The sequence below is a fragment of the Argentina silus genome, assembly GCF_951799395.1.
Source record: "Argentina silus genome assembly, chromosome: 13".
Lineage (NCBI taxonomy): Eukaryota > Metazoa > Chordata > Actinopteri > Argentiniformes > Argentinidae > Argentina > Argentina silus.
In genome coordinates this window covers 3,967,803-3,993,102 of record NC_139667.1, presented here as the reverse complement: position 1 = coordinate 3,993,102, position 25,300 = coordinate 3,967,803, and the positions used below count along the sequence as shown (strand labels likewise).

General features: G+C 45.8%; 1 protein-coding gene across 1 annotated transcript in view; it reads right to left on the bottom strand.

Annotated features, from left to right (window-relative positions):
* Window positions 1–2,175: 2,175 nt before the first annotated feature.
* Window positions 2,176–25,300, bottom strand: part of eml5 (EMAP like 5) — a gene marked incomplete at its 5' end in the record, with an annotated part of 39,122 nt that continues 15,997 nt past the window's right edge. Inside the window, 37 exons of the mRNA XM_083683470.1 lie at window positions 2,176–3,296; window positions 3,527–3,627; window positions 4,111–4,264; window positions 4,385–4,488; window positions 4,606–4,768; window positions 4,917–5,089; window positions 5,328–5,516; window positions 5,773–5,887; window positions 6,100–6,257; window positions 6,668–6,876; window positions 7,273–7,446; window positions 8,294–8,314; window positions 8,693–8,791; window positions 8,909–9,038; window positions 9,373–9,451; window positions 10,535–10,661; window positions 10,807–11,008; window positions 11,211–11,387; window positions 11,814–11,902; window positions 12,154–12,285; window positions 12,997–13,149; window positions 13,262–13,403; window positions 14,988–15,115; window positions 15,326–15,437; window positions 16,703–16,896; window positions 17,018–17,118; window positions 18,643–18,736; window positions 19,222–19,327; window positions 19,634–19,820; window positions 20,147–20,265; window positions 20,682–20,788; window positions 21,531–21,698; window positions 21,849–22,061; window positions 22,344–22,600; window positions 22,850–22,987; window positions 23,537–23,738; window positions 24,388–24,523. Coding sequence (XP_083539596.1) covers window positions 3,260–3,296; window positions 3,527–3,627; window positions 4,111–4,264; window positions 4,385–4,488; window positions 4,606–4,768; window positions 4,917–5,089; window positions 5,328–5,516; window positions 5,773–5,887; window positions 6,100–6,257; window positions 6,668–6,876; window positions 7,273–7,446; window positions 8,294–8,314; window positions 8,693–8,791; window positions 8,909–9,038; window positions 9,373–9,451; window positions 10,535–10,661; window positions 10,807–11,008; window positions 11,211–11,387; window positions 11,814–11,902; window positions 12,154–12,285; window positions 12,997–13,149; window positions 13,262–13,403; window positions 14,988–15,115; window positions 15,326–15,437; window positions 16,703–16,896; window positions 17,018–17,118; window positions 18,643–18,736; window positions 19,222–19,327; window positions 19,634–19,820; window positions 20,147–20,265; window positions 20,682–20,788; window positions 21,531–21,698; window positions 21,849–22,061; window positions 22,344–22,600; window positions 22,850–22,987; window positions 23,537–23,738; window positions 24,388–24,523 — 5,190 coding nt within the window. The 3' untranslated portion in view covers window positions 2,176–3,259. The remainder of the gene's footprint in view (window positions 3,297–3,526; window positions 3,628–4,110; window positions 4,265–4,384; window positions 4,489–4,605; window positions 4,769–4,916; window positions 5,090–5,327; window positions 5,517–5,772; window positions 5,888–6,099; window positions 6,258–6,667; window positions 6,877–7,272; window positions 7,447–8,293; window positions 8,315–8,692; window positions 8,792–8,908; window positions 9,039–9,372; window positions 9,452–10,534; window positions 10,662–10,806; window positions 11,009–11,210; window positions 11,388–11,813; window positions 11,903–12,153; window positions 12,286–12,996; window positions 13,150–13,261; window positions 13,404–14,987; window positions 15,116–15,325; window positions 15,438–16,702; window positions 16,897–17,017; window positions 17,119–18,642; window positions 18,737–19,221; window positions 19,328–19,633; window positions 19,821–20,146; window positions 20,266–20,681; window positions 20,789–21,530; window positions 21,699–21,848; window positions 22,062–22,343; window positions 22,601–22,849; window positions 22,988–23,536; window positions 23,739–24,387; window positions 24,524–25,300) is intronic.

The window sequence follows — 25,300 nt, the reverse complement described above, 5'->3', positions numbered from 1 at the left end:
GGTCGAGCGTCTGTTTGGAGTGTGGAAACATCTATTCCAGTGTTTACGCAATACACTTCGTTTCACGCCAAGAAGATGCTGCAAGGTGATCAATGGTACAGCTGTGCTACACAACTGGTGGTGATTAAAATACTCACACTCATGAATATCCAAATGACAAAACTTTTCTTTTTTACACATCATATTTTTCACCATGGCTGGTAATCACAATTGTCTCATTGCTGTATCTGTTTTGGATCATGGCTCTCTCTTCCAACTTCATATCCAATTCAACCTGTATAATTCTCATTTCCATTTCATGTTCTTCCTTTAGATATTTCATTTTATGCTCATGAAATTCTCTGGCCAACTTTTCATGCATGGTCATCGTTTTTGTTCTCTGCTCTGCTCTCTGAAAGGTGGTGGCAGCATCTTCTCTCAGGGATGCTGTAGCAGATGTGGAGGGTACACACTGACTGTGCACTGGCTCTTCCAACATGTTCAGATTTGTTTCCTCTGGAAAAAGAACACCATTAGAAGCACAAATAAACTCATATGGTCCTTAGAATGAAAGAATAAAGATTGGCATAGACAGAAATATATTTACCAAAGGAAGAAACCAATTTACCTTCTTTGGTATATTTACCATGTGCTCAGTTCTTCATCCGAACTGTCCAAATGGTCTGGTATACCATCCAGAGGTTGCTGGCGCTCTATCATTCCAGACAGCAAGTCACTCAATTCATCAGTCTTGTCTTTATTTGGTGCTCCACCACCAGTATGAAATCGCTCTCTTCTGATCTCTGCATTCTCTCTTTCTAAAGCCAGTTTAAGGTTCTTCCACAGAGTCTATAAAGGCAGATATCATTAAATATAAGTGATGTGTCACAAAAATATGAATATGAGAAATGTGAACTACTGATAATAATGAAGATATCTCACCTGAAGTTGTTGTACTGTTCTTCTGCTTACATTTTCATTTGCATTGAATTCACTGCAAATTACAGCCCAACCACTCCTTTTCTTTTGCTTGGTAGCAGTAGTATGGTTTTTACTGTCAATAACTGGATGGTTTGACCCAATTTGTTGTAGTAGCGTTTTTTCACACTCACTAAAGTTTTTTGAACAAATTATTTTTGCCTCTGCCATTTTTTTGTCTCGATTCACACCAGTAATGGTGTTTTCTATTCCGTTCCAGGTTTTTATGAGCACATTAGACCAACAGCATGGGCTCATACGTAACCTAATGAGACTTAACCCAGGTGTTCTCCTTTAGGCTTGCTTACCTTACTCCAGGACATAGTCTCAGACTAACTCAGCCAAATTTCAGCCACGTTCATGAAAGCTACGTAAATGTCCTAGTTTAACTTGTACACATTGGGCCGGCACAGACAAGGCTTAAGACTAGTCCCAGACTAAAATGGCTGTTTGAGCTATCTGAACTCAAAGCGACTTGCACAGACTTATGTTAAAATAGTTGTAGATTAGCCTGTTCTGGATTAAACCAAGCCGATTGCAAGAGGGAGGATTAGAGCTAATCTAGGACTAAATTGAAGCTAGTTTAACTAGTACACATTATTAAGGCCTATTCCTGGCTTGATCTAAGCCCTGTCAGTGAAACCGGTCCATAGTGACTTATGATTGGTGCTATATAACCTCTGAGCCCAGAACCCAGTATAGATCTTACATAGCACCTCAAAGCATGGCTGGGCAATACAAATAATAATGAATAAAGTTGAATGGCAGCGCTTATATCTTAGGCATGAAGATCTCATATTTGAAATCGTATACTTGTGCTCCTACCTGAACATACCAACTAAAGGGCCATCAATCCACTCTCTAAATGTCATCATCAGTAATCAAGTTCTACAAACACTCAGATTTACACAGTATGCAAATAGTAATTGGATTGAATTAAGACATTGGTTGTACCCCATGCTTGATACAGAACTAATGTTGTCTATCATATTTTTTATTATTAAAGTCAGATTTAAGAAACATTTCACAAAAAATATACAAAAGAATATCTTTACAAATGATATTTACATTGGTGTAATGTAAATAAAAAATGCAGTAAACACATTTAATCTTTTCAACAGAATCATCATAAAACAAGAAGGAAAGCTTTTTGCACTTTTCATATTTTCAATTTTCTCTGATAAAACATTCCAGTTAAGCAATATCATATCTGGTTACGGAAAACATGGATTTACCCTTGTAAAAATAGCCACAACCTTTTAAACATATATTCATAAGCTCTTAATATTACATTATAGCAGCACACTGAAAAGTGATAAGAAACGCAACAGTGCATTGAAACATCAATCTAGAGCTTTTTCCTTTGTTTTTCTGAGGAGTTCGGTTGGGCAGGGATTGTCTTTCATTAAGCCATGCACTCCTTTTGCACACATACACAACACCTCAAACAAGTATACACACAACATGTTATGGTGGGTTACAGCACAAGCTAGAAGACTGCTACAGTACATTTGTGGTCACACACTGCTGAGGGGGTTTGAGGTTACACCAGTGGACAACACGGTCACATGAACAAACCATTAGGGTAACACAGTGACCAGGTCAGGTGGACAGTGCATAGTATGCTTTGGCATGCTGACATCCAGAACATAACTGCGGATGTTACATTCAGGAAGAAGGCCACAGGAGTAATCAGTAAAAAATAAGAAACAAAGAAACTAACAAAAAAAATGGTCAAAACAAAAAGAAAATGATTGACATTATAAAATAAAATTATGACGTTAAATAAAATTCAACCCACTCCAAACCTCATCTATTATACACTCAAAAGTAGATTAAGGCTAATTTAGTTTGCTACACTTTTTAAAAAATGGCAATATTTTTTTCATTAGTCACACAAACTCATACTAACTGGCAAAACAGCCATTTAGAACGTTGACACGGAAACACTCATACTAAAAAATAATCCACCATCAAAATCATGTTCGGAAGATATTGAAAGGAAGTTTTACATATTTTATGTGATGTTTTGGATGGGGTATTTTGCAATGTTAGCTGGCTCTATGCCCTCCTCTTGATGGGAAAACAACCAGGGCTTTATGCTGTATAGTGGAAATTAGGCTTGCGCTTATGCAAGCACCTAGTTTGAGGCAGTGAGTTGGGTCACCTCATATTTACTAGCTGCCAAGTCTGCCGTCCCTTTTGACATGCATTTGTCCCACAGCGGGTTCTTCTCTCTGGGTAGCCATGCTGGGAAAAGCCCCCTGGAATCGGTGGTGTTGGAGGTGACCAGGTGTGTGTCTCAGTGAGGAGCATGGACACACCTCCAGACAAACAGGCTGTAGAAGACACAGAGAAAGGAGAGTCTGACACACTGATTGAGCTACTTTATGTATCATGATATTTGCCAGTCGGCAGACTTCGACTTCATATACATTAAAATGTTAAACAACTTATGACACTGTTATAAGCAGAGTATCAGAGGACAACTGCACTAAAACACATTTAAATAATAGATACAGTAATATAATAAATATCTAATCAATATTTAAAGAGACTGGAGTTCTACCTTCTATCATCTCCACCAGCACTAACGGCATAGCGGTCCCCACTTGTGAAGCGAATATTAGTCAAGTGGGCTGAGTGGCCCAGAAAGCGTTTGTGTTTGGCCTGCAGGGTACAAGAAATGTGTTAGCAAAATGGCTTCCCGCACGCAATGCAAAGACTGTAGCTGACCTGAATTAAGGCAGAGAGTGCATACCAGGGTTACATGGCACTGTACAGTAATTGTGTCACCATGGTCATATACAAGTACACTGACTGTACAGATACACATTCAACACATGTACGTAAAAATTCACCAACAACATTATATTGAAAGCTACTATTTCAAGCAAGAGAGATAATATGTTAAATAAAATTCTTGGCTTATCTTTGACATGCAGTATAAATCATAGGTTTCACTATTAACAGCATTACACTTTGGGTACTATTCATAGTTAAGTTAAGTTAACAAGGAATTAAAACAGCTAACTATTCTAAGGCAGAAAATTATACATTTACAGTTATACTATGATTAATGATGAGGTACAGTTATCAATTCAAATTCATACAGAGACACAAATCAGCACTATAAACACAGATTATACTTACAAACTTTTCTGGACATGGAAAGTCAAACAGCTTTACCATTCCAAAGTCATCGCCTGTGACGATGTTCAGGCCAGAGTGGGACACAGAGGCACAGGTGACGTCTGCTTTGTCTGTGTTACGGGACCAGATCCCCACAACCTCGTCCCCCAGGACACTGGCCACACAATGAGAGAGTACACTTGTGACTTAAGATTGGAACCCATGGATGGATTCTACATACAATAACCCAGTCTCAAAAGCACAACTCTGGACGAGGTTCCAATAACCCACTCACCTTGTCCATGAGGCCCAAGTGATCCTGTCAATAAATGTCTGCTCTGTGACCTGCTTTCCAGACGGCACCTCATACACCAGCCTTTTATAAGCACCAGTAGATATCTGTTCGGGGCATTGCAAATAATAATTAATAAAGTCTGAATGGCACTGGCTCATATCTGAGTCATGACGATCTCATATTGGAGAGGTAATTGTGCTTTTGTGTCCTCGTGCCCCTACCTGAACGTAACAACTGTCTGCAGAGAAGTCCATCTGCATGACAAAGCTGGGGATGTCCCTGCAGCAGTTAATGCGGTTGAGTTGCGGTCCAAGTGTCAGGTCGTAGAAGTCAACCGCACTCTCAGTGGAGCCCACTGCCAAGTAGCGCGAATCTGGACTGAACCTACGAGGGAACGACATGTATCCAGTTTAAGATGAATCTATCACCTGAGACTATCACCTGAGACTATCACCTGAGACTATCACCTGAGACTTACACCAACACAGTAGAATAGAGTAGCATTCAGAGAGTTTGAGAGAGGTCGCCACACCTGATATCCTGGATGGGGGAGCGGCGGTCCCTCTTTTTACCCCAGATCTTGAGTGATGTCACCAGCAGGATGATGAACTCCCCGTTCTTCATGCCGATGGCCACCATGTCCCCCTCAGGGCTGTAGCTCACGGCACGCGCCGGGTGGCCCAGGTTCACCTTGTTCAGCATCTTCTGTTTCCCCAAAAGAAGAGAAACAAACAGAAGGTTAAACTTACACTGCCTCCCCTACATTAGTGGGTCAACACCTTTAAGAATTTGTACAGAAAGATCGATTCAGTGTCGATTGATGGCCCTGATCCATTGATTATAAAACAAAGTGGTGGAATTAGAGCACCTGGTGTTTAAGATACAACAGCATGGTGACTGTGTCAAATGAAGCAAGCTCGGGTCATACTGGGTGACCCCTGACCTTCTCTGGGATGTCCCACAGGCGCACTGTGCCATCCTCCGCAGCGGACAGGAACACGTCCCTCGTGGGATGGGTGCCCACACCCCAGATTGGTCCATCCATGTGTCCATTCACCAGGATGTTGCACGCTGCGTTCTTCTCCCCCACCTCTATGATCTCGGCATTCCGGGTTCCGACCAGGATTTTACCCTAGAACGGCAACAAGCAAGCTGTGTGAAGAAATCCAAAATGTGCTTTCTTGGTCTGGATTTTGCTCTCTCATCGTTGTCTTTTTATTTTTTTGCCTCCCTCATTTCCAGTTTCATGAGGGTAGCAACAACAACAACAACAACAACAACAACAACAACAACAACAACAACAACAACAACAACTTACAACTGCATGTAAATACCAAAAGTAAAATAGTTATTACTCCATACCCCACTACCCTTTTTGCACGCCCTACCTTGCCCCTGCATACGGAGCGCACACAATCTATGATCTGTCCCGTCTCCAGGCGAAAGGCTCTGCAGCGCTTCAGCTCCTGATCCCACAGCTTCAGAGCACCTCCTTCCTTAGAACTACAGGGGGCGCCAGATACACACTCCAGTTATGAGTACTGTCATACTAACACATCCTACCCTCTAGTCAATGACGCCCGAGTAGCCGAAAGCAAAATCATCCGATAGTGTTGAGTATTATGTGGTGAATTCATCAAGTAACCTGCAGCCAAAACATCTGTAAAGAGAACTAAGAACAGGGCTGACACCGCGAGGCGAGGGGTAGTACTCACGGCCTTTCCTTGCCCCCCGTGACGATGAGGCCGTCTCTCAGTGTGGTGTACATGGTGAACACGGGACCTGTGTGGGCCTTGGCCACTATTCTGACTAGAATGTGCTCCTTCCACACACACACATCCCCACTAATGGTACCTGTAAATGTCAAGTTATTCTGAAAAAGAAACAAACCTGCACTAATCTAGTGACCTATAGGAGTGACAGAGCATTGCAAAGACAAACATTGTACAGTACAATCAAGCATGAAGAAAACCAGTTGCATAATCAGGTGGGAGAACCATAGCCTTGGATATTATCAGAAATAATAGTATTATATAAGAAAAATGTAAATTAAAGGAAAGGTTCCATTTAAATGTTTTCAACATAAATTCAAGTGCAGTAACTGCATTTAGTCCATTAGATAAGCCCCCACAAAAAGACAGTGAGCATGAAAGTGAGCATGAAAGTGAGCATACTTGCATAATTTGTCGTGCTGACAAAACCTGATTTGTTTTCCTTATCTACTGGACTAATCACCCTGTAAGGTCTTGTATGGCAATGATATAGAAAGGGGAACGGACTTACAGCTCCAAATGCCACAGAGAGCATCGTCTGCATGCGGGCGTCTTCTATGGAGCTCATCAGACCTTTCTTGCTCAGCAAGGCCCGGCCGGCCAGCGTCCAGAAACGCACATGCTTGATCCCCACGGACACAAACTGGGTGTCTGAGTCTGGCCGGAACTCAGCCACAAAGATTCGTTGGGTGTGACCTGACCGGCTGGCCACTTTGGCACCTTGAAAAAGGTCAGGGCAGAGTACGGCAGAAGTGCTCATTAATGGAAGCGTATAACAGTTTAACTCTAATTATTGTCAGTGTCATCATCACATGGTGTGTGTACGGTCACTGTCTAAAGCCAAGGTTGTTTTATGATAGCTCGAAGTGGCACTAAAGGGTGCCATGATGGATGACTGTGGTCCTCTGTGACTCAGTTTGTAGAGCACGGTGCTAACAACACTTAGGTTGGGAGTTCGATTCCCGCTGGGACCATATATACTGAAAAATGCATACACTCACTGCAATGTAAGTTGCTTTGGATAAAAGCGTCAGCTAAATGGCATATATATTATATATTATGATGGGTGACTAGCTTGGAGGTGTTTGATGTGACAGCATCATTCAGTCACCCTACCTTCCTGCCACTTCCAGATGGTGATGGTGTGTTCTGGGTCCAGGCCTACAGACAGTAGGAGCTTCCCAGTGGCACTGAAGCTCACAGAGCAGACCCCGCGGGAGTGGAAACAGCGCAGCACAGACAACGTCTGCTTATTCATGGCATCCCACACATGAATGGAGGGTGACGTGGCTGAGGGAGGGAAAAGGATTTGAGCTTAATTTAACAAGAGAACAGAGGACTAGCTCTTTTTTTCGGTAGCCGAGTAAGGTTTCATACATGGTAAAAGACGGCAGAAACTCAATCAAAACCATATCAAATAATGATGATGATATCAAACGGTTAAGATGTATTGTATATTTCTATGGGTGTGGGTTGCATCAAAATAAGCGTCAGTTTGTGTCAATTAAGACCTGCAAGCCAAAGCAAGTTTGTGTGAGGTGCACACCTGCCCGTAACCTCTGCCCCACTAGGTGGCAGTGTACCAATACAAAACACTGCTAGTGTAGCAAGTAGTGGATGCGCGGGTCGGCTATTTATGGGCATGGACCCGCACCCACCCCACAGTTTTATAGGCATGGCCCGAGCCCGCTCTACCCAATACCATGCATATAAAATAATGATCTGAGCCCGGCCCGAACCCGCAGATGCCAATTAGGGGAAAACATAGGAAAGATGAAATCTGAATGAACATACCTCTTTTATCATTTTAGTTATAGAAGAATATACAGTACTATACTGTAGGAAACAAAATACCACTCCAAAACATAAGCTACATTTTATCAGCCTATAGAATTTGACCCGAACCTGCCTGACCCGATCTCACTATAAATTTTCATTGGCCCGAGCCCGCACATCTCAGGCCGACCCGTGCATCACTAGTAGGAAGTATCAGGATAGCTGTCAATCACAGATACTATGGAGAAGAGGTATTTTCTCATTCTCTCAAAAAGAAACAGATGATCAAAGATATTTGCGGTATTTTTCCACTTTGTGAGTTGTTGCATTGAAACAATTGAAAACCAGAAAACATCCTTACCTGACATATCACCAGTATCACCTGAAAGGGAAAAATGAAAAGATAAAACGACATCAGTAAAATCAATCAGTAAGGTCAATGCAGTATAATTTGCACATTTGAATTTTACACGGTTCTCCACATGCAGTTTTGTTTTAGCTCTTTTCTGTCTTTACAATAAATGAGGTTTATAGAGCGTGTGTTTTTTGGTAGGTTTCTGTAGCACACAGCATGCTTGACAATTACTCTTTCATTCAACCGGGTGGAGATTGCGAAAATGCAGGTTATCTGCTCCAAAGCACAGATAAGAGAGGGGGCTTGTTGACGGTCACATACTGTATAAAATCCCCTCCGCAGAACACACAGCACAAAAGGAAGAAAAGGTTGGTGACACATGAGGTCAACTTCTCACAAACATACCTACTTGGCCAGTTGCCACCACGTTGGGGAATTTGGGATGTTGATTGATAGTCAGGCACAGAATGTCATCACTATGTTCTATATAGAAGCTTTGGCAGGCTGCAAAGGAGACACAGCGAAAAGGTGATTCAAATGGAGGTTTATATGTTAGTCCGAGAATGAATTTCTTGCTGTTAATTATTGCTGGCTAGTCCTCTCCGAGTCCACCGTGCTCACCGGTGGTCAGGTTGAGGACCACGCCCACCGAGGCTGTGTGGTAGATGATATCCGCCCCGTCGTTCAGGTAGTGGACGTTGTTGCGGCAGTCGTTGCCACGGTAACCGAAAACCAGATCCAGCACCAGGTCCTGTGGGAGAGTGATGGAAGGGTCTGTGTCAAAGGGGATCACTATAACAACTGAGTCTGAGGAACACTTCCAGTGGAATTGTGGACACTGATTCAGGCCTGCATCCCCATAATCTAATTATAACCTAATCAGGATCCCTGAAGAGGTTAAATCTGGACTTTCTCTGGACATGTAGGGTTAACCCACTTGTTATTGTTCTACATGTGCAATCATTTAAAATCATACGAGGTGACATTGGAATATTAATCTTTGTGGCAATATGTTATGTATATAATCTCTAAAAGACAGATGGATTTGTACATGTGTGTTTGAGTGAAGATAATCTCCCTCTCACCTCGATGGGCCTCTTCTTCTTGCCCACGTTGTTGGTCTGCAGTTTCTCTGGCTGTGGCAGTGCCCTACTTACAGCAGGTCTGAAACAGAGAGCTGGAATAAGAGGACCTGCTATGTGACTCCTCTTAGGCGAGAAGACCCAGGAAACAGGAAAACCACACATACACATGCACATCAAATACCGTTCTTCAACTAGAAGTGTTCCACAAGGGACGGTATGAGACACTCCATTCACAGAAATCTAAAATCCAAATTAGAAACCCTAAAAAAAAGGATGTACAGTCACTCACCTTGACCCTCTTCACGGCAGCAATAACAAACAGAAAGGGAATATTAGAACAGGGGTTCTTACAGCGCTCACAGCTGCCCCACCAACACAGGGTAACACAACACTGCAGCCACTGAGGACATAAAATACACCACACAGTCAACGCCATGGAGTATCCATAACAACCAGCACCTACAATATCTCTATGACAACCGCTACCCCGCAGATGGTGCAGGGATGGTCAAAGAAGACATTCATTTAAAATAAATGTTCTTCTTCATAAAGTTCAACAGCAAGAAAAACATTCCCCAAAACCTGAATTAAAACCGGCTATGTGACTTATCTGAATGATAGTCTCTGTTTCATACAACATAATTTTAGATATAAATACTTTTTACGATTAAGAAAATGTTTCACGATCAATATTTGTGATAAATCAATTATTATTTTCACTCTGTGCCTTGGAAAAGGTACTTTTTTTTCCAACATTAATGTTGAAGTCTTGGATAATGTCTCTTACCTGACCACCCCCTGCCTTCAAGTAGTACCATAGATGAGAACAGGGCAGAGACAGATGGACAGACATTGAAGAGAGAAGAAGAGCAGAGAGGTGAGGTGAGGTTATCCTCAAAGGGATAGCATTGAATTCACAAGAAGGAAAGAAAAGAAACGTGATTGAGGAAATCTTATCCTGTTCATCAGTAAAACTTGGGTCGGTGATTTGTTTTGTTTTTTCTCCTTTTGCGGCATTAACGATGCATTCTAATTGGCTGCTGCACTCTCACTACACCTCGTTACAGCTGTTATCTGATTGGCTCTGGATGTGTGACTGTTCAAGATGTGTCCATCAGTCTGAACCATCGAGTGTCTCTCCACAGCTCTGGTCTCTCCATACCTCTCGTCCACAGACGGCTCCTTCAGCTGCAGGTGGGGTTTGATCCCTGCCATGGCTCTCACATTGGAAGATAAGGCCTTGATGGTGTAGTTGCTCTCATTCTCCCTGGTCACGTCACTGTCATAACCTGGCCAATGGCAGAGACAATAGAGATACAGATAAAGACCGTTATACAATCTGCATTTATTTATGGGTGGCTACTGTTACACAATGACTATGTTCATTTGAGACCGAGGCCCCAGGTTGGGGTTAAGGGAGTGTCTGTCTCTCACCCCCGTCATCCTCGCTCTCGATGTCTGACTCCTCGCTGTCACACTGTCGAGCCTCCCGGTGCCCCTCGGCCTCGTGGGTCCAGATCATGAGGCACGTGTCACCCCCGCCGACCGTCACTAGGAGACCATCGTCATGCGTCCACCGCACGTTGGTCACATGGGTGCTGTGAGCCACATAGCGCTTGAACTTTGCATACTTTCCCTGTGGGCAGAGCGCAGCATTGACTTAAAATAACTTTTTTTGTAACATTAACATAACATTAACATAACATTAGCATGAATTTTAGCCTCAGGACACAAGAGAACATTTGCATAATATTACCACATCATTATTCAAATACCTTAGCATCATCAATACAGTAATGGATAGCGGCGCTTATGCACACATGGTCACGGTCTCTCACCTTGACAGGATACCTGAACAGCTTGACGTAGCCCAGGTCGTCCCCTGTTGCTAGCACCTTCTTTTTGTTGCTAAGGCAGGCAGCGGTGACCTCCGTGACCTCACTGACCACAGGCCAGATCCCCTCACAGGACGTCCCCAGGACACAGGTCCATGTGCTCCAGTCTATCTTCTCCACCTGACGGGGGGGAGGGGTGAGGGGGGAGGGGAGGGGAGGTGAGGGAGGAGGGAAGGGGGGGGAGGAGGACAGGATGAGGGAGGAGGGAAGAGGGGGGTGGAGGGAAGAGGGAGGGCACCAGAGGCTCCAGTGAGATTTGACCTAGCACCAGTCTTAACAGCATCCATCATCACCAACCCTCATTTCCTGATCGCTCCTCCCCACTCTCTGTGCCTCGAAGGTGTCTGAATGTCACATAGTATAAAAGGCCTTAAACATTCTCTCATTTCCATTGCCAGAATTAGAACCATGATTCTGGTGAAAAGTGGGGCGTGTTAATGCTTCACTGCCCTTCCAGAGCTGTCCCCCCGTCTCAGGGGGAAAAAGTAGGCCAGCAAAACCGCCATAACCGCCACACAGCCATGGCTGCTCCCACGCTACGCTTACCTCCGTAGCGGGAATTGTCTGCTTCTTGCCACGGGGAGCTTCGAAAAATAACTGCTCTTTAGCACCAGTGTTGACTTGCAGTAGTTTTCCTGTGAATGGGAGAGAACACAGGGGGGGTTAACTCTGACGAATGAATCAGGCTTCCTGTTCTACGCTTGTGTTTTGAGAGAAATACTATAATTCAGCAATCATACAGTGGTTGTTTTAATTCATTAATCATACAATGATTATTTTTTTAATAATCTATTATTATTAAAAAAAAAAAGAATTAGGCTCTGGTCCACTGCCATTTGCCACGGTTGCTTCCACAGTTACTGTAGTTGTTTACAGACATGTTTACCTCTCTTATCCCAGTCCAGATGGGTGATGTAGTTGAGGGACCCCTTACACACCCCCACCCTTTTACTGCTCATCACATTATAGATGTCCACAAAGCTGTCTCCTGACGCCACCGCCAGGTACTTCCCTGCACCTGTGCAAAGGAAGCAGCGACGTTGGAAACGGTTGCTTCTTTATCTGCTTCACAAGGCTGCAGGCAGCCAGATAGGCAGACAAGATAACAGCAGAAATATAGGAAATTTGATTCTCGCGGCAAAGAAAATGATTTCAAATCAAAATTAATGTATTCGTTATTCATCCATTAATCTCCATTTTGCCTTCAGCTATAAATTATCATCTGCAGAAATCATGCGTACGGTTTGGTTCACATGTATACTGGTGGAGGCACTATGGGTGTTGGATTGGGATGTGTGATCTTTTGCATTGCAGATTAAAGTTAACGGGCCAGGAGAGCCTCTTGCTCTCACTTTGTCCCCCTCCTCCCTCCCCCTCCCCCTCCCCCTCCCCCACCACCATCTCATCCCACTCAGGCTGCGTTCCTCCCTGGCCTTATTAGAGGAAGCACTGAATTTGGGTCAAGCCTGCAGCAATGTCTCCTCCTCACGGCAGGAGACAAAAAGGAAAACCTGGCCGACTCGCGGGTTCTTTCCGACGATAAGAAAGTTAACTTTTACACAGTAAATGGAGTCTGGGGTGTTAAGAGGGATGTTCATTTCTGAACTTCCCCGTTTTTTTTTCCTCAGGGGAAGATTTGAGAGGGGGGGGGGGGGGGGGGTTATGCTGGGAAGGGAGGAGAGGAAGGCGGAGGGGAGGACGGGGGGATGGGGGAAGGCGAGCCGCAGACCTGGTGAGAATCTAATATCAGAGATGATGTCCTTGCGGTGGTGGAAGGACACCAGGTCCTCCAGGGTGTCTGCGTTGACGATGAGGAAGCTGCCATCGTTCAGGCCCACCGCCAGGGCCTTGCCATCGGGGGAGAAGCAGCAGCAGCGCCCCCCTATTGTGGTGGAGGAGCAGGAGGGGCCAGGTTAGTCCAGGGAGCAGCCAAGCACCACATATTTCCCCACATACAGTATGCACCACGTCCCTCCAGCCGAGGGCTGACTCACCTTTCCTGAGCTTGCGTACAGCCAGCATACAGTGGCTGGGGGAGAGATCCCAAATGCGCAGGGTCTTGTCATCGCTGACGGTGGCACAGAGAGGGAGATGGGGGTGAGTTGCCAGGCCCCACACCTCACCCTCCATGTGACCCTGTGGACATAATAATAATAATAATAATAATAATAATAATAATAATAATAATAATAATAATAATATATGCCATTCAGCTGACGCTTTTATCCCAAGCGACTTCCATTGCAGTGAGTGCATACATTTTTCAGTATATATGGTCCGAGTGGGGACCCCCAACCTAATTGTGTTAGCGCCATGCTCTACCAACTGAGCCACAGAGGACCAAGACAGGGAACACATGAAATATAGACAATAAATTATTCAATTCACTGCAGCTCAGTGAAGGGAAGAGGTAGAGAAAGATAAGTTGGTAACAAATCCTCTGACCATGCATACAATTTCTTTACACACGGTTTGGCAAACAACACAATGCGTTGGACGTGTCTATTAGCAGCATCCTAGCGTTCGGTCTGGCCAGGACACTTAATTGCATAATAAAAATCAATGGTGGAGCAGACCAGACAGGAGTCGCGAGGAGCTCATTCCATAGTGCATTGTCTGCTGCATCAATACGAAATTGCTTATTTGCGCTAAAGCATCTGAAAGCAGAGTAATCAATAACATTAGCTGAAGCCAGGGGAAATACAGTGGGATCGGTATACTTTACAAAATGAAACGCAAGAAAGTCTGCCTGCATTAATTTTTCATCTCATTGTAAAAAGTTCCCTCAATGATTCTGGAATGTTGTGTAAGGTAGGGACAATATAACATAGTTACACAAAGGTGGTATTCATAATAATAATAATAGTACATTGGATTTAAAGCGCCTTTCAAAAAACCCAAGGACACAAGGAAAAAATGTACAATTAGAATACGATTTAAATCAAGCTAGTGAGCTTCGGCTAGCTGAGGGACGGGGTTGGGCCGTACTGGGGAGACAGCCAGACTGAACAAGTGTGTTTTGAGTCTGGTTTGGAACGTGCGATGGAGTCAGAGTTGGTGGCTAGGGGGGAAAGTTCCAGACTTTGGGAGTGGCGGCATTGAAAGCACGGTCCACCATGGTCCACCAGTCTTGTTCTTGGGATGGTGAGTAGTCCACAGTCAGGAGGGTGTGTGTGTGTGTGTGTGTGTGTGTGTGTGTGTGTGTGTGTGTGTGTGTGTGTGTGTGTGCGCACAAGCGTGTGTGTGTGTGTGTGTGTGTGTGTGTGTGTGCGCACAAGCGTGTGTGTGTGTGTGTGTGTGTGTGTGTGTGTGTGTGTGTGTGCGCGCACAAGCATGTGTGTGTGTGTGTGTGTGTGTGTGTGTGTGGAGGAGGAGGAGGTTGGAGAGGTGTGAGGGGGCGAGGCCACAGGGGGCTTGTACTGTAGGTCAGCAGTAGGGTTGTGTAAGTGATGTGGAGAAGGAGACACCACATGCCTTCCCCTCCCGGTCAGCGGTCTCTCACTGCATCTAAAGTAACCTGTCAATACTGACGGCTAATCATCTCCCACCTAACCAGGCTGCAAAAACCAGGCTGCAAAAACCTGGCTGCAACATCGCTGCCTGCTGAGTTAAGCACAGCTGGTGCTTGTTGTGCTGTTGATTATGACATTTGGGATTTCATTTTTTTTTATTTATTTTTTTTAGTTTTGTAAATATAAGCTGTAACTCTCTGCCTCTCACCTGGACCAGCAAAGTGATGGGGCCGCTCTTGTCCACCTCCAGGATCTCCCCGTTCTTGGTTCCCACTAGTATATGGCCATGACCCAGAGATATGGCACGTATGGAAGGGTTGTCCTCCAACAGCAACCCTATAGAGTGAATAACGGGCGTCAATGACCTTCACTTTAAGCGGGGGCATAGGAAGCAATATTAATTCAAGCTAAATGGATTGAATGTTTTAATGGATTTTCCTTGAATGACTTCATTGCCTCAGAAGCTACGAGCCCAGCATGTAATGTGATTGAATCCGCCGCCATATATAAATATATAAGGCTGTACAGAGAGGGGTGACTTTCTACCTTTGGAGCCGGGGGCGAGGACCGCTCTCTTGATGGCGTAGGTCTTGAGGCATCTCTCAAACGTGTCGTCCCACAGGGCCACTATGCCGTCCTTCCCTCCTGTTACAAATCCCTACGGAGGGGGGAGGTTGTGAAGGAACGCGGTTAGAACGGTTACAGTCTCTGCCCTCTGGATGAAAAGACAGGGAGAGGCCTCTTTCTCTTCATTACAAGTGATGGAATATAGGGATTATATCTGTAATTGACTCCATGTAACCAATTTTAGGGTCTCCATGTAGCCTGAAGGGAGGGGCAGGGGGTGAAACATATGAAGACAAAGGGCTTCCATGTAACTTCAATAGGGACGACATGTAACCAATCGGGCTTCCATGTAACTTCAATAGGGACAACATGTAACCAATAGGGCCTCTATGTAACTCCATAGGACCTCTATGTAACCTCATAGGGCCTCTATGTAACTCCATAGGGCATCTCTAACCTGTAATGATTCTTTGTAAATTTACTTAGAATCGAATGTCAGTGGCAGTAAATTCAGTATTTTCTGATTTTAACAACTCAGACCTTTGTCTTTGCATATCAATTTACCTCAGAGATTATCCCCTCAGTGGGGAAAAATAACATTTGTTATTCCATGTAGCAGACAGATGCAAGTGAATAATTGGTGGGTTTTCGTCTCCTCTTAAGAGACGAAGCATAATAGCTTTCTGTCTGGATTGGGAGTTTGGATAGAGCTGGAGGTCTGTTTAAATAATACATCAGAGATGCAGCTAAGATGACATACTCTAAGAAGAGGCTTGTAGTATTTTAGGTTGAGCATTCACAGGCAGGTCTAGGATGCTTCCATTCATGCCCTTGAGGATCACCAGTTCTATAGGAGCTTTCCAACTTCTAAAGGAAATTATGAAACTGACACTTCTCAGACCTTCACCACATCAAACTGTACACCCTCCTCTATTGTAAAAAGTAAATGAGACACACATTCACTGTGGAATTTCAAATATATATTCATCCGGAGACCGGAGGTTTGCTATTCTCCCATTCAAAGTCAGTGAGGGGAAAAGGAGAACAATTGTTGGTGTGTCTATCAAGAACAGAATAACCCACAACCGTGCCTTTACACTCAAACGGTCTCCTCATAAGGCTGATTATGCTCTGTCAGTAAGGGAAGCCCTCATCAAACTGTTGGGAGTTTAGCAGCCAGGTTCATACGAGACAGATTGACATAGAGAGAGAGAGAGAGAGAGAGAGAGAGAGAGAGAGAGAGAGAAAGAAAGACAGAGAGGGTGAGATGGATGAAAAGACAGCGAGAGGCCTCTTTCTACATGTCAAGTTGATGATGCCCTGTGGACAGCATGTTAACCCCTTCCCTCCCAGCACCTTCTCCAGGGCATGCATGCTGAAGACCGGTCCGTCATGAGCCTTGACCGTCTTCACCAGGAACATGTCCCTCCAGATGCAGATGTCTCCCGTGCACGTGCCTGAGAACACCATCTCCTCTGTCCAGCCGTACACAGCACATATCATAGTCTCAGTCTTCCCCATGTTCCCCTTGCGCCCAATCAGACCCCCACCTGAGAGAGAGGGAGATCTCAGTCAGTTACTCATGTGACACGGTATCACACAGTTGCCTGAACCAGCACTAATGTCAATTCTCCTTCATCACTGATCTTGGGGTTTTGGGGTTTTCCTTACCTGCTTTATGCCAGAACTTCATATGTTTCACCCCTGCTGTGATGAGCTTGTCAGGCATGTAGGGGTTAATTTTGACGACAAAAATCTTATCCTTGCTTCCCCTGAAACATTGAATGACAAACACTGCATTAATTCCGTAAAACACACAGATGAGATAGAAACAGAACAGGAAAGAGAGTAATAAGACAAGATACAGAGTCATCAGACAACGCGACGCTTCATCTGCTCAGCTGGCCATCTCCCTCCCTAAGGGCTGCTGATCACTTCCCATATGAACAATAAGGATCAGTGGCCTTCCCTGTCTAATCCGACGGAGCATAGTGGTAATCACTGGCCTTTGTGTTGCTGCATCACTGGCACTCACAGAGTCCGCAGCAGTAATCATGCCTATTTCATCTGTCTATTGCTATCCTTTTTTCTATTGTTTCTTTCTCACCTTTTCTATCACCCTTACTTGCTCCCTCCCCCTCTTCCCTCTACTCCCCTCAGGTCCTTCCCCCCCCCCTCTCCCTCTCTCTCCCTCTCTCTCTCTCCCCCCTTCTCCCCCCCCCCCTCTCCCTCTCTCTCCCTCTCTCTCTCTCCCTCTCTCTCTCTCTCTCCTTCTCCCTCTCTCTATTTCTCCCTCTCCCTCTCTCACACCAAGCTCCTCTCCCAGCTGAGGGCTAGGCAGTGCAGTGCACAAGGCAAGCTCTGTCAGGCCCCATTTCCCTCTGCCCGCCTCACTGCACTGCCCACCAGGGCCCCAAGCTGTCTGGAACTGCCATGGGAGCCCAGCACACAACAGCATGCAGGGGAGGAGAAGAGCCTGCTTCCGCCGCTCAAACTAGGTAGCCTGCTGGAATGCTACTGTTCTGAATAATAAGTATGCTGAGGAGGAACACAACCAGCAAAGATTAGTATGGGTAGAGGGCTTCAAGGGAGATACCAGATAGCCACCATTTTAAATCTGGGATATCTGACATTCACTGGTTTGAACTGCAAATCCATTTTTTTTTATTATTGCAGATTGTAGAGTTTATAGAGCAACGTTGGCTGCGGCGTCGGCCTTTAAATGGACGCCTGGAGTGAGTGTAAACCTCTCGTCTATCTGTGTCACACTGGGTTCGGTCTGGAAGAGAGATCTAGACTTTAATCATTCAGCTCTGGGTTGGCAGGGCTAAGTGTCTGCAGGGTTCTGCTTCTCCCCATCAATCACACGGTGAACCCGGGACCACGCGGCTATTTCAATTCGGCACTCGTATATAAATGTCTCCATTTTAAATGGAGGCACTCAAACTGTCCGCGGAATAAAAGAGAGAGGGTTTAGAGACAGAGGCTCATGTGCGTGTTATGGAGCCGGTGCGATGACCAAAGAACAGTTACGAGAGGTTGCAAACTTGTATAGTCTGGTTTCTATGAATCAGTGGTCTGAGGGGTGGCGGGGGCTGAGTCATCCTGAACCACTGCCCAATGATAGCTTGCGAACAAAGATCTCACTTTGAGGTGAGTGCCATGAAGAAAAGTCTCTGCTTTCATCAGTAATAGTGGAACATTCCCAAAGCAAGCAACCCAATTGACCTATCACTCACCCCTCTCTCTTCCTATTGAGACAGACGCCGTGGTCACTGTGACAGCAATATACTAACCTTATGGCTGAGAGCTTCTCCCCCTTCCTCCAGTCCCAGACAACAATGGTGTGGTTGTCATCCAGTCCGACTGAGGCCAGCCTCTTACCATCCGCTGTGAAGAGAAAACAAAATAACCGCATTCAATACATAACTCACAAAGACAGCCCCTCCCTCTCATCCAGAGCAAATTTGCCCTTTCTTTTTGTTTTGTTTTGTTTTGTGAAGAGCAGTAGACCAGCCAGATGGGTTGATTCCATGGCAGGTACTGCACTGACACTGACACACAGATCACAGCTCCGCCTCTGTCGGGGCCAATTAGGGGAGAGAGATTCCCTGGAAGCTGCCAGCCTGCCAGGACACAATGAATAGCCCTAACAGGATTGTTCAGGAGTGTTGGCAGAGGTTTTAAACTTGCGATATATTTCTCTGTATAGAGAAATCTCTCTTTTTACTTTTTCTCTCGTTTCTGATTGGGGATGTCAGTTAGATTACAGCAGATATTTGTATTGGTTTTGGTTGTCTTTCTTATCAGTGTATCATCTGGAGAGCAGTGTATAAAAGCATTAAAAGTATTAGTAAATGGCCTAAGGGTGTTACCTGAAAAGTCCAAAGCACACACTCCCAGCTGGTGGAATCCTTTCAACACTGACATGGGTTTTAGCATCTCTGTATCCCATACGTGGACAGAAGAGTCTCGGCCCACCTGAAGGGACAGAAAAAACACATTCAGCCTCCACTGATGCACACCCTCTTCCACATCTACTCATGTGAATGCAACAGCTGCTGCCAGGCCCCCCCCGGCTATTTACAGTCACATACACCTCCAGGTTCTAGGATATCCGAGCAGTTAGCAGGACATCATCCTTGGGTTTCTCTCCACCTTAACCATGTGAAGGCAGGTGTAACCCCTTAAGCTCCAAAGGTCAACCACTCTATCCCGAGGCCCGGGGGCCCAGACCTCGAGCTATAGCCACTCTATCCCTGGCTCTGAATATTTCATGGTAAGCACCTGGCCCGTGGCTACAAAGTCCTTGAGGGGGTGTATGGCCAGGCACAGGATGTCATCGTCGTGGCCCATGTAGAAGCGCTGTGTGTTCTGCTGCCTGCTGTACACCACACCCACGGCTGCCACGTGGTAGACAATCTCCCCGGTCTGGGTGTAGAACAGGTTGCTCCGGCAGTCGTAGCCCCTGTAGCTAAAGCAAAAGGACACAAGGGGGCAATTGTTGAGGTTAACCAGCATTTAGAATCGAAGAATATTGTGAGGGTTGGGGGGGGGGGGACAATCAGTTGGGGGGGGACACAATCGGTTGGGGGGGACACAATCGGTTGGGGACACAATCGGTTGGGGGGGACACAATCAGTTGGGGGGGACACAATCGGTTGGGGGGGGGGCAATCAGTTGGGGGGGGGGACACAATCAGTTGGGGGGGGGACACAATTGGTTGGTTTGGACACAAAGAGGTTGTTTTTTAGTTTGTGTTGTGTCCAGTGGCAGGCGGTGCTGCCTAAGATCTCCTACCCGTGAATGAAGTGTAGTTTGAGCCCACTCCCTGGCGCTTTCTCTCTCTTCTTCATGGCCATGGTGCGGTGCTTCTCCTTACACTGCTCCTTGAGCTGAGGTAGATCTTCTTTGTAAACCTGCAAATGTACAAACATACAATGTGAAACCTTCTACACTCTGAAAATATTCTAAGTAGGTTTTTTCCTCCATACTGTTATAATGCAGCAAGCAGTCATATACAACACAAAATATACAGCATGATGCTGTGGAAGTGAGTGAAAGAATGTAATCATTTTAATTATTATATTTATAATAATTATAATTATTATTATTCGTGTCACACTATTTACTTGATCACACTATTGACCCTGAGTGAAGACTGACGTTTCTTCCACAGTACTGTCAGTCTCAACGACGTGGCCACCCAAAAGTGGTCATTTCTTACTATAATAATAATAATATACGCCATTTAGCTGACGCTTTTATCCAAAGCGACTTGCAGTGAGGGCGTACATTTTTCTGTATATATGGTCCCAGCAGGAAACCATCTTACCTGTCGTCGATATGTATGCTGTGTCTCCTGCTCGATCTCTGAGTCCATCTCAGGGACGTCAGACTGGTCAGAGTCTGACTCTTCACTGTTGGAATCCGCCAAACTCTCTGCAAGAGGAAACAGGACTGCATCAGAACTATTCTACCACCCCTACTGGATTTCACGGAGGACGGGTCCACTGTAATGCATGGATTGGGTCGAGCCCGTCCTCCAATTTCTCCCTCCACCAGCCTCCACTGACTACCCTGCTTGTCCTGGACCTACATCAGTCTGCTCGGTTTAAGGAAAACACTGATTAGTCCAAGCCAAAGTGGATCAAAGAACAATGGTTTGGTGGCTACAAATGACATCCCGTATTCATCAAACAGGCCTTAAGAGTCCTAAGTGGCAAACAGCTTGCTCCTTTCTACAGCACTATTACTCAGACAGAGGCATAAAAATGCTGATGCAGAGAAACTGGGCAGCTCCAAGACGAGGCAATGAGCACTCCTGGCAGGCCTCCACTCCCTGGGTCCATTAGGAAAATTAAATGGAATGGCAGTTTGTGGTTTAATTTTACAAAGCACAGTGCAATGAGTGCATCTCTCTTCAAGAGCATCCCTTTGCAAAACATGACTAGCAAATGAGGACAAGGTTGTAGAGTCTATATACTCCATACATAATGTATTCTTGGGGATTTATGGGGTGATGCCTACACTTAAGGTAGCTTCTGTCAGGGATACGTATCACAGGTCGTAGGGGAGGGACACGGAGTCTACTTTACTTTTCAGCACTTGTGAGTCATCTTATCGTAGCGCGTAGCGAGATGGTGATGTCAGAGAATGGACCGGGACACCTGAGGTAACCTACCTTGCGGCGCTATGTGAAGAGCTTCTTTAGATTTCCTCTCTGGGACAAACTTCCACTGGAACACTGAGTGGTCGGCTCCACCAATGGTTATCACCCATTGGTAGTCATGTGACCACCTGGCATTGGTTATATGGGCAGAGTGGCCTAAATACTTTTTAAATTTTGCACCTAGAGTGGTTAAAAAAAAAAAAACGTATTTTCAGGTTAGGCTGACCTCATGAATGCAGTTGTTGACAACATCACAACATCTGTCTATTGTGTAATATGTTTTTGCTGTTACGTGGAGATTAAACAAAATAACAAAAATGATACTCTTACCTTTTCTAACACACGGGTATCGTAAAAGTTTAACTATTCCATAATCATCCGCCGTTACTAAAACTTGATTATTAAAGTTGGCGTCGACAGAGTTAATGTCGTTGATCTCCGAGTATTTGGGCCATATTCCGTTCACCTCAGGGCCCAACACACACGTCCATGAGGACCACTGCACCAGCTTCAGTTCCTCCCTGTTGGTGACCTCCTTACCGCCTGAACAGGAAAAAATAATACAATGTCACCATATGCAGCTAAAGCATGACATCAAATAAGAATCACATTCATCATTTTGACATGCTATCTGATAGGCACAACTACATATCTCAGCAAAGCATATTAATACGACAGATATCATCAACAACAGGGTGGTAATAACTTCTCGGATAATTCCGAGAAGGAGCCGCACTTTCAGATGGGTGAAAAATAACTCCACCGTTCTCTACCCATTCACTGAGGCGTGTGTGTACGGTACGGATGTGCCTAACAGCCTCTTACTTGGCATCCTGTAGAAGAGTCTCTTGCCGCTGCCGTCGTTGGTCTGCAGGTACTTGCTGTCCGTGGACCAGTCCATGTGTGTGATGAAGCTGGTGGAGCCGACGCACTCCCCCACCTTCTTGTACCTCTGCACCACACCGTACACGTCCACAGAGTTGTCGTTGGAGCCCACCGCCAGATGGGCCCCGTCAGGGGAGTACTTCAGCTCATGGATGGCCTCCTTCCTGTCCTTAATGTGCACCACCTCCGTCATGTCTCTGGAGATCGGGGAAGAAAGGTGGTGAAAAAGCTACGCCGGGGTCGTCCTCAGTCCTTGGAAGCTATTCACGGAGAAGCTCTTGCGTTTAGTTTCTGCAACACATTCTTTGCAACGAGCGCCGACTGGAAATGAGTCAGTTAAGTTCAGCATAATAGAACGGCAACAGCGAGGAAATGAATATGTACTGTACTAGGTGATGCCATACTAAAGACTCTGAAGTGCCCTTTGACCTGTGACCTGTACCCACCTGACCCTGAGGACAGTGAAGGAGCCGTCCTTCATGCCCAGCGCCAGGTGAATACCATCTGTGCTCACGGCTGCACAGCGGATGGGCTCTTCCATGTTACAGCGAGCTATCAGCGCATGGTCGATAAGGCTCCATATCCTACAGCAGCAGAGGGAGGGATGACTCAGTCAGTTAAACGATGACGATGCTGCTCACACATCAACGTTTAAGGTCCAATTGTGTGCACTGTGGTTGCATAACAACATGGACTAGAGCCAGACGTTTAACAGTGGTTAAAGGTTGGTCAGAGGTTGGTCAGAGGTTGGTCAGAGGTTGGTCAGAGGTTGGTCAGAGGTTGACAGAGGTTGGTCAGAGGTTGGTCAGAGGATGGTCAGAGGTTGGTCAGAGGTTGACAGAGGTTGACAGAGGTTGGTCAGAGGTTGGTCAGAGGTTGGTCAAGAGGTTGGTCAGAGGTTGACAGAGGTTGACAGAGGTTGACAGAGGTTGGTCAGAGGTTGACAGAGGTTGGTCAGAGGTTGACAGAGGTTGGTCAGAGGTTGGTCAGAGGTTGGTCAGAGGTTGGTCAGAGGTTGACAGAGGTTGGTCAGAGGTTGGTCAGAGGTTGACAGACGTTGGTCAGAGGTTGACAGAGGTTGGTCAGAGGTTGACAGAGGTTGGTCAGAGGTTGGTCAGAGGTTGGTCACCCACCTGACCGAGCGGTCATCGCTGCCGGTCATGGCCAGGGGCTTGGTGGGGTGGACCGCCAGCGCCCACAACTCCCCCTCACAGTGCCCCTGCATGATGAGGAAGGGCTTGGTGCGATCATGTACCACCACCTCGAAGATCTCACTGTCCTGGGTGCCCACCAGGATGTGATCCCCCCGCCAACACACGCTACGCACTGACAGCCCTGGCAAACACACACTCGCACGGTTAGTCAGAGAAACACGCAGACAGACACCCACACACACACACACAGGGAGTGGGTGCAAGAATCAGGGCTGGGAAAAAGCTACATTTGTAATACGCCATACCAGAGGGATAGAAACAGAAACATAGAGGGGATATTCAAATAGGGAGACTACATCATCTATTTGTTGTCAAGGAAACAGAAGTCTCTCACTTTCTCCAGGGTAAGAAGAGGGTGGGGTTGTTTTCAGTTTAAAGGGATGAGGGTGCATGTACATATTCATATGGATAAATATGTACACAATAACACTTGACCAACAGGAAGATAGAACAACACAGGGACTTCTACTGACATTTTCATGGGGTAGTATTATCTACAGTGCTCTACACACTGTTACCCACCTCTGCTATTTTCACCACTAGCTACTGTTAGGTCCAAGACCACAAATCAAGATGAAAAAAGAAGAAAGAAGAAGCATCTTTTAGTGACTCAACTCATTTTATAACAGAGAATATTCTAGAAGATGAATGATCAGGGAGGCATTGTTTACTATTGAACAGTATGAGAGGAACACTGGTTGATTTGGCCATGTGGACTATGCTCGCTGTAGGAGAGGAAGAACATCGGTGCAGGGGGAGTTTTATGTCACCTTTATATCCTTGGTCTGTTTCCCTGAGATCGATGACAGTAATTGGTTTGAAGTTGAGATCCCAGAGCCGGACACAGCCGTCTCGGCCCCCGGTGGCAAAGCCCTCCTCGCAGGCATTCATGCTGAAAATCCCTGACTGGAGGAAATGACAGGCTGTCAGTGGAGGATACACACGCAGTAAATAAACAAGACAGACCAGCTCCAGCACCACACCTCTGATGGGCCAGACACATGTTTAACAAGGCTTCCACAATTAAAAACTTGCTGCTGCAGATAACGCAGCCTTGTATTACATAAAGCTTTAGAGCCATTGTTGTGTTATTTCTCTCTCTCTCTCTCCTCTATCTCTCTCCTCTCTCTCTCTCCTCTCTTTCTCTTTCTCTCCTCTCTCTCTCTCTCCCTCTCTCTCTCTCTCTCTCTCCTTTATTGGCAGGCTCTGAGATCAGCCTGCTGTAGGTCATAGTGATTGTTGGAGGGCAGGGAGCCCTCTGTTGGACTGAGCCAGTGGGCTGTTTATAGTGGCACAACACACAGTACCGTCCCCTCCCCCATCCCTCCATCCCTCCCTCCACCCCTCCCTCCCTCCCTCCATCCAGCTGTTGAGCTCAAAGATATAATTTAATCCAGAGTAGTAAACGCTGATCCTTCCCACAGGGCAAAATCAAACAGAGCCACAGGGCGTCATGGCGTTCCCTTGCGTGTAGGCGACTGTAGATTTAACCGGACAAATTACCAAGCGCTACACATTCCCCCACCCTCACACTGGAACACACGCAGACACAGTGGCTGTTACAGTGGTGCAGTCGTAGGTGGGTGAGCTCAACATGGATAATGACGTGTGTGTGTACCACACTGGACAGAGCTAACGTTAGTGCCGGGGGTGGGCGGAGGCAGCCGATGTGATGGAGTGAGT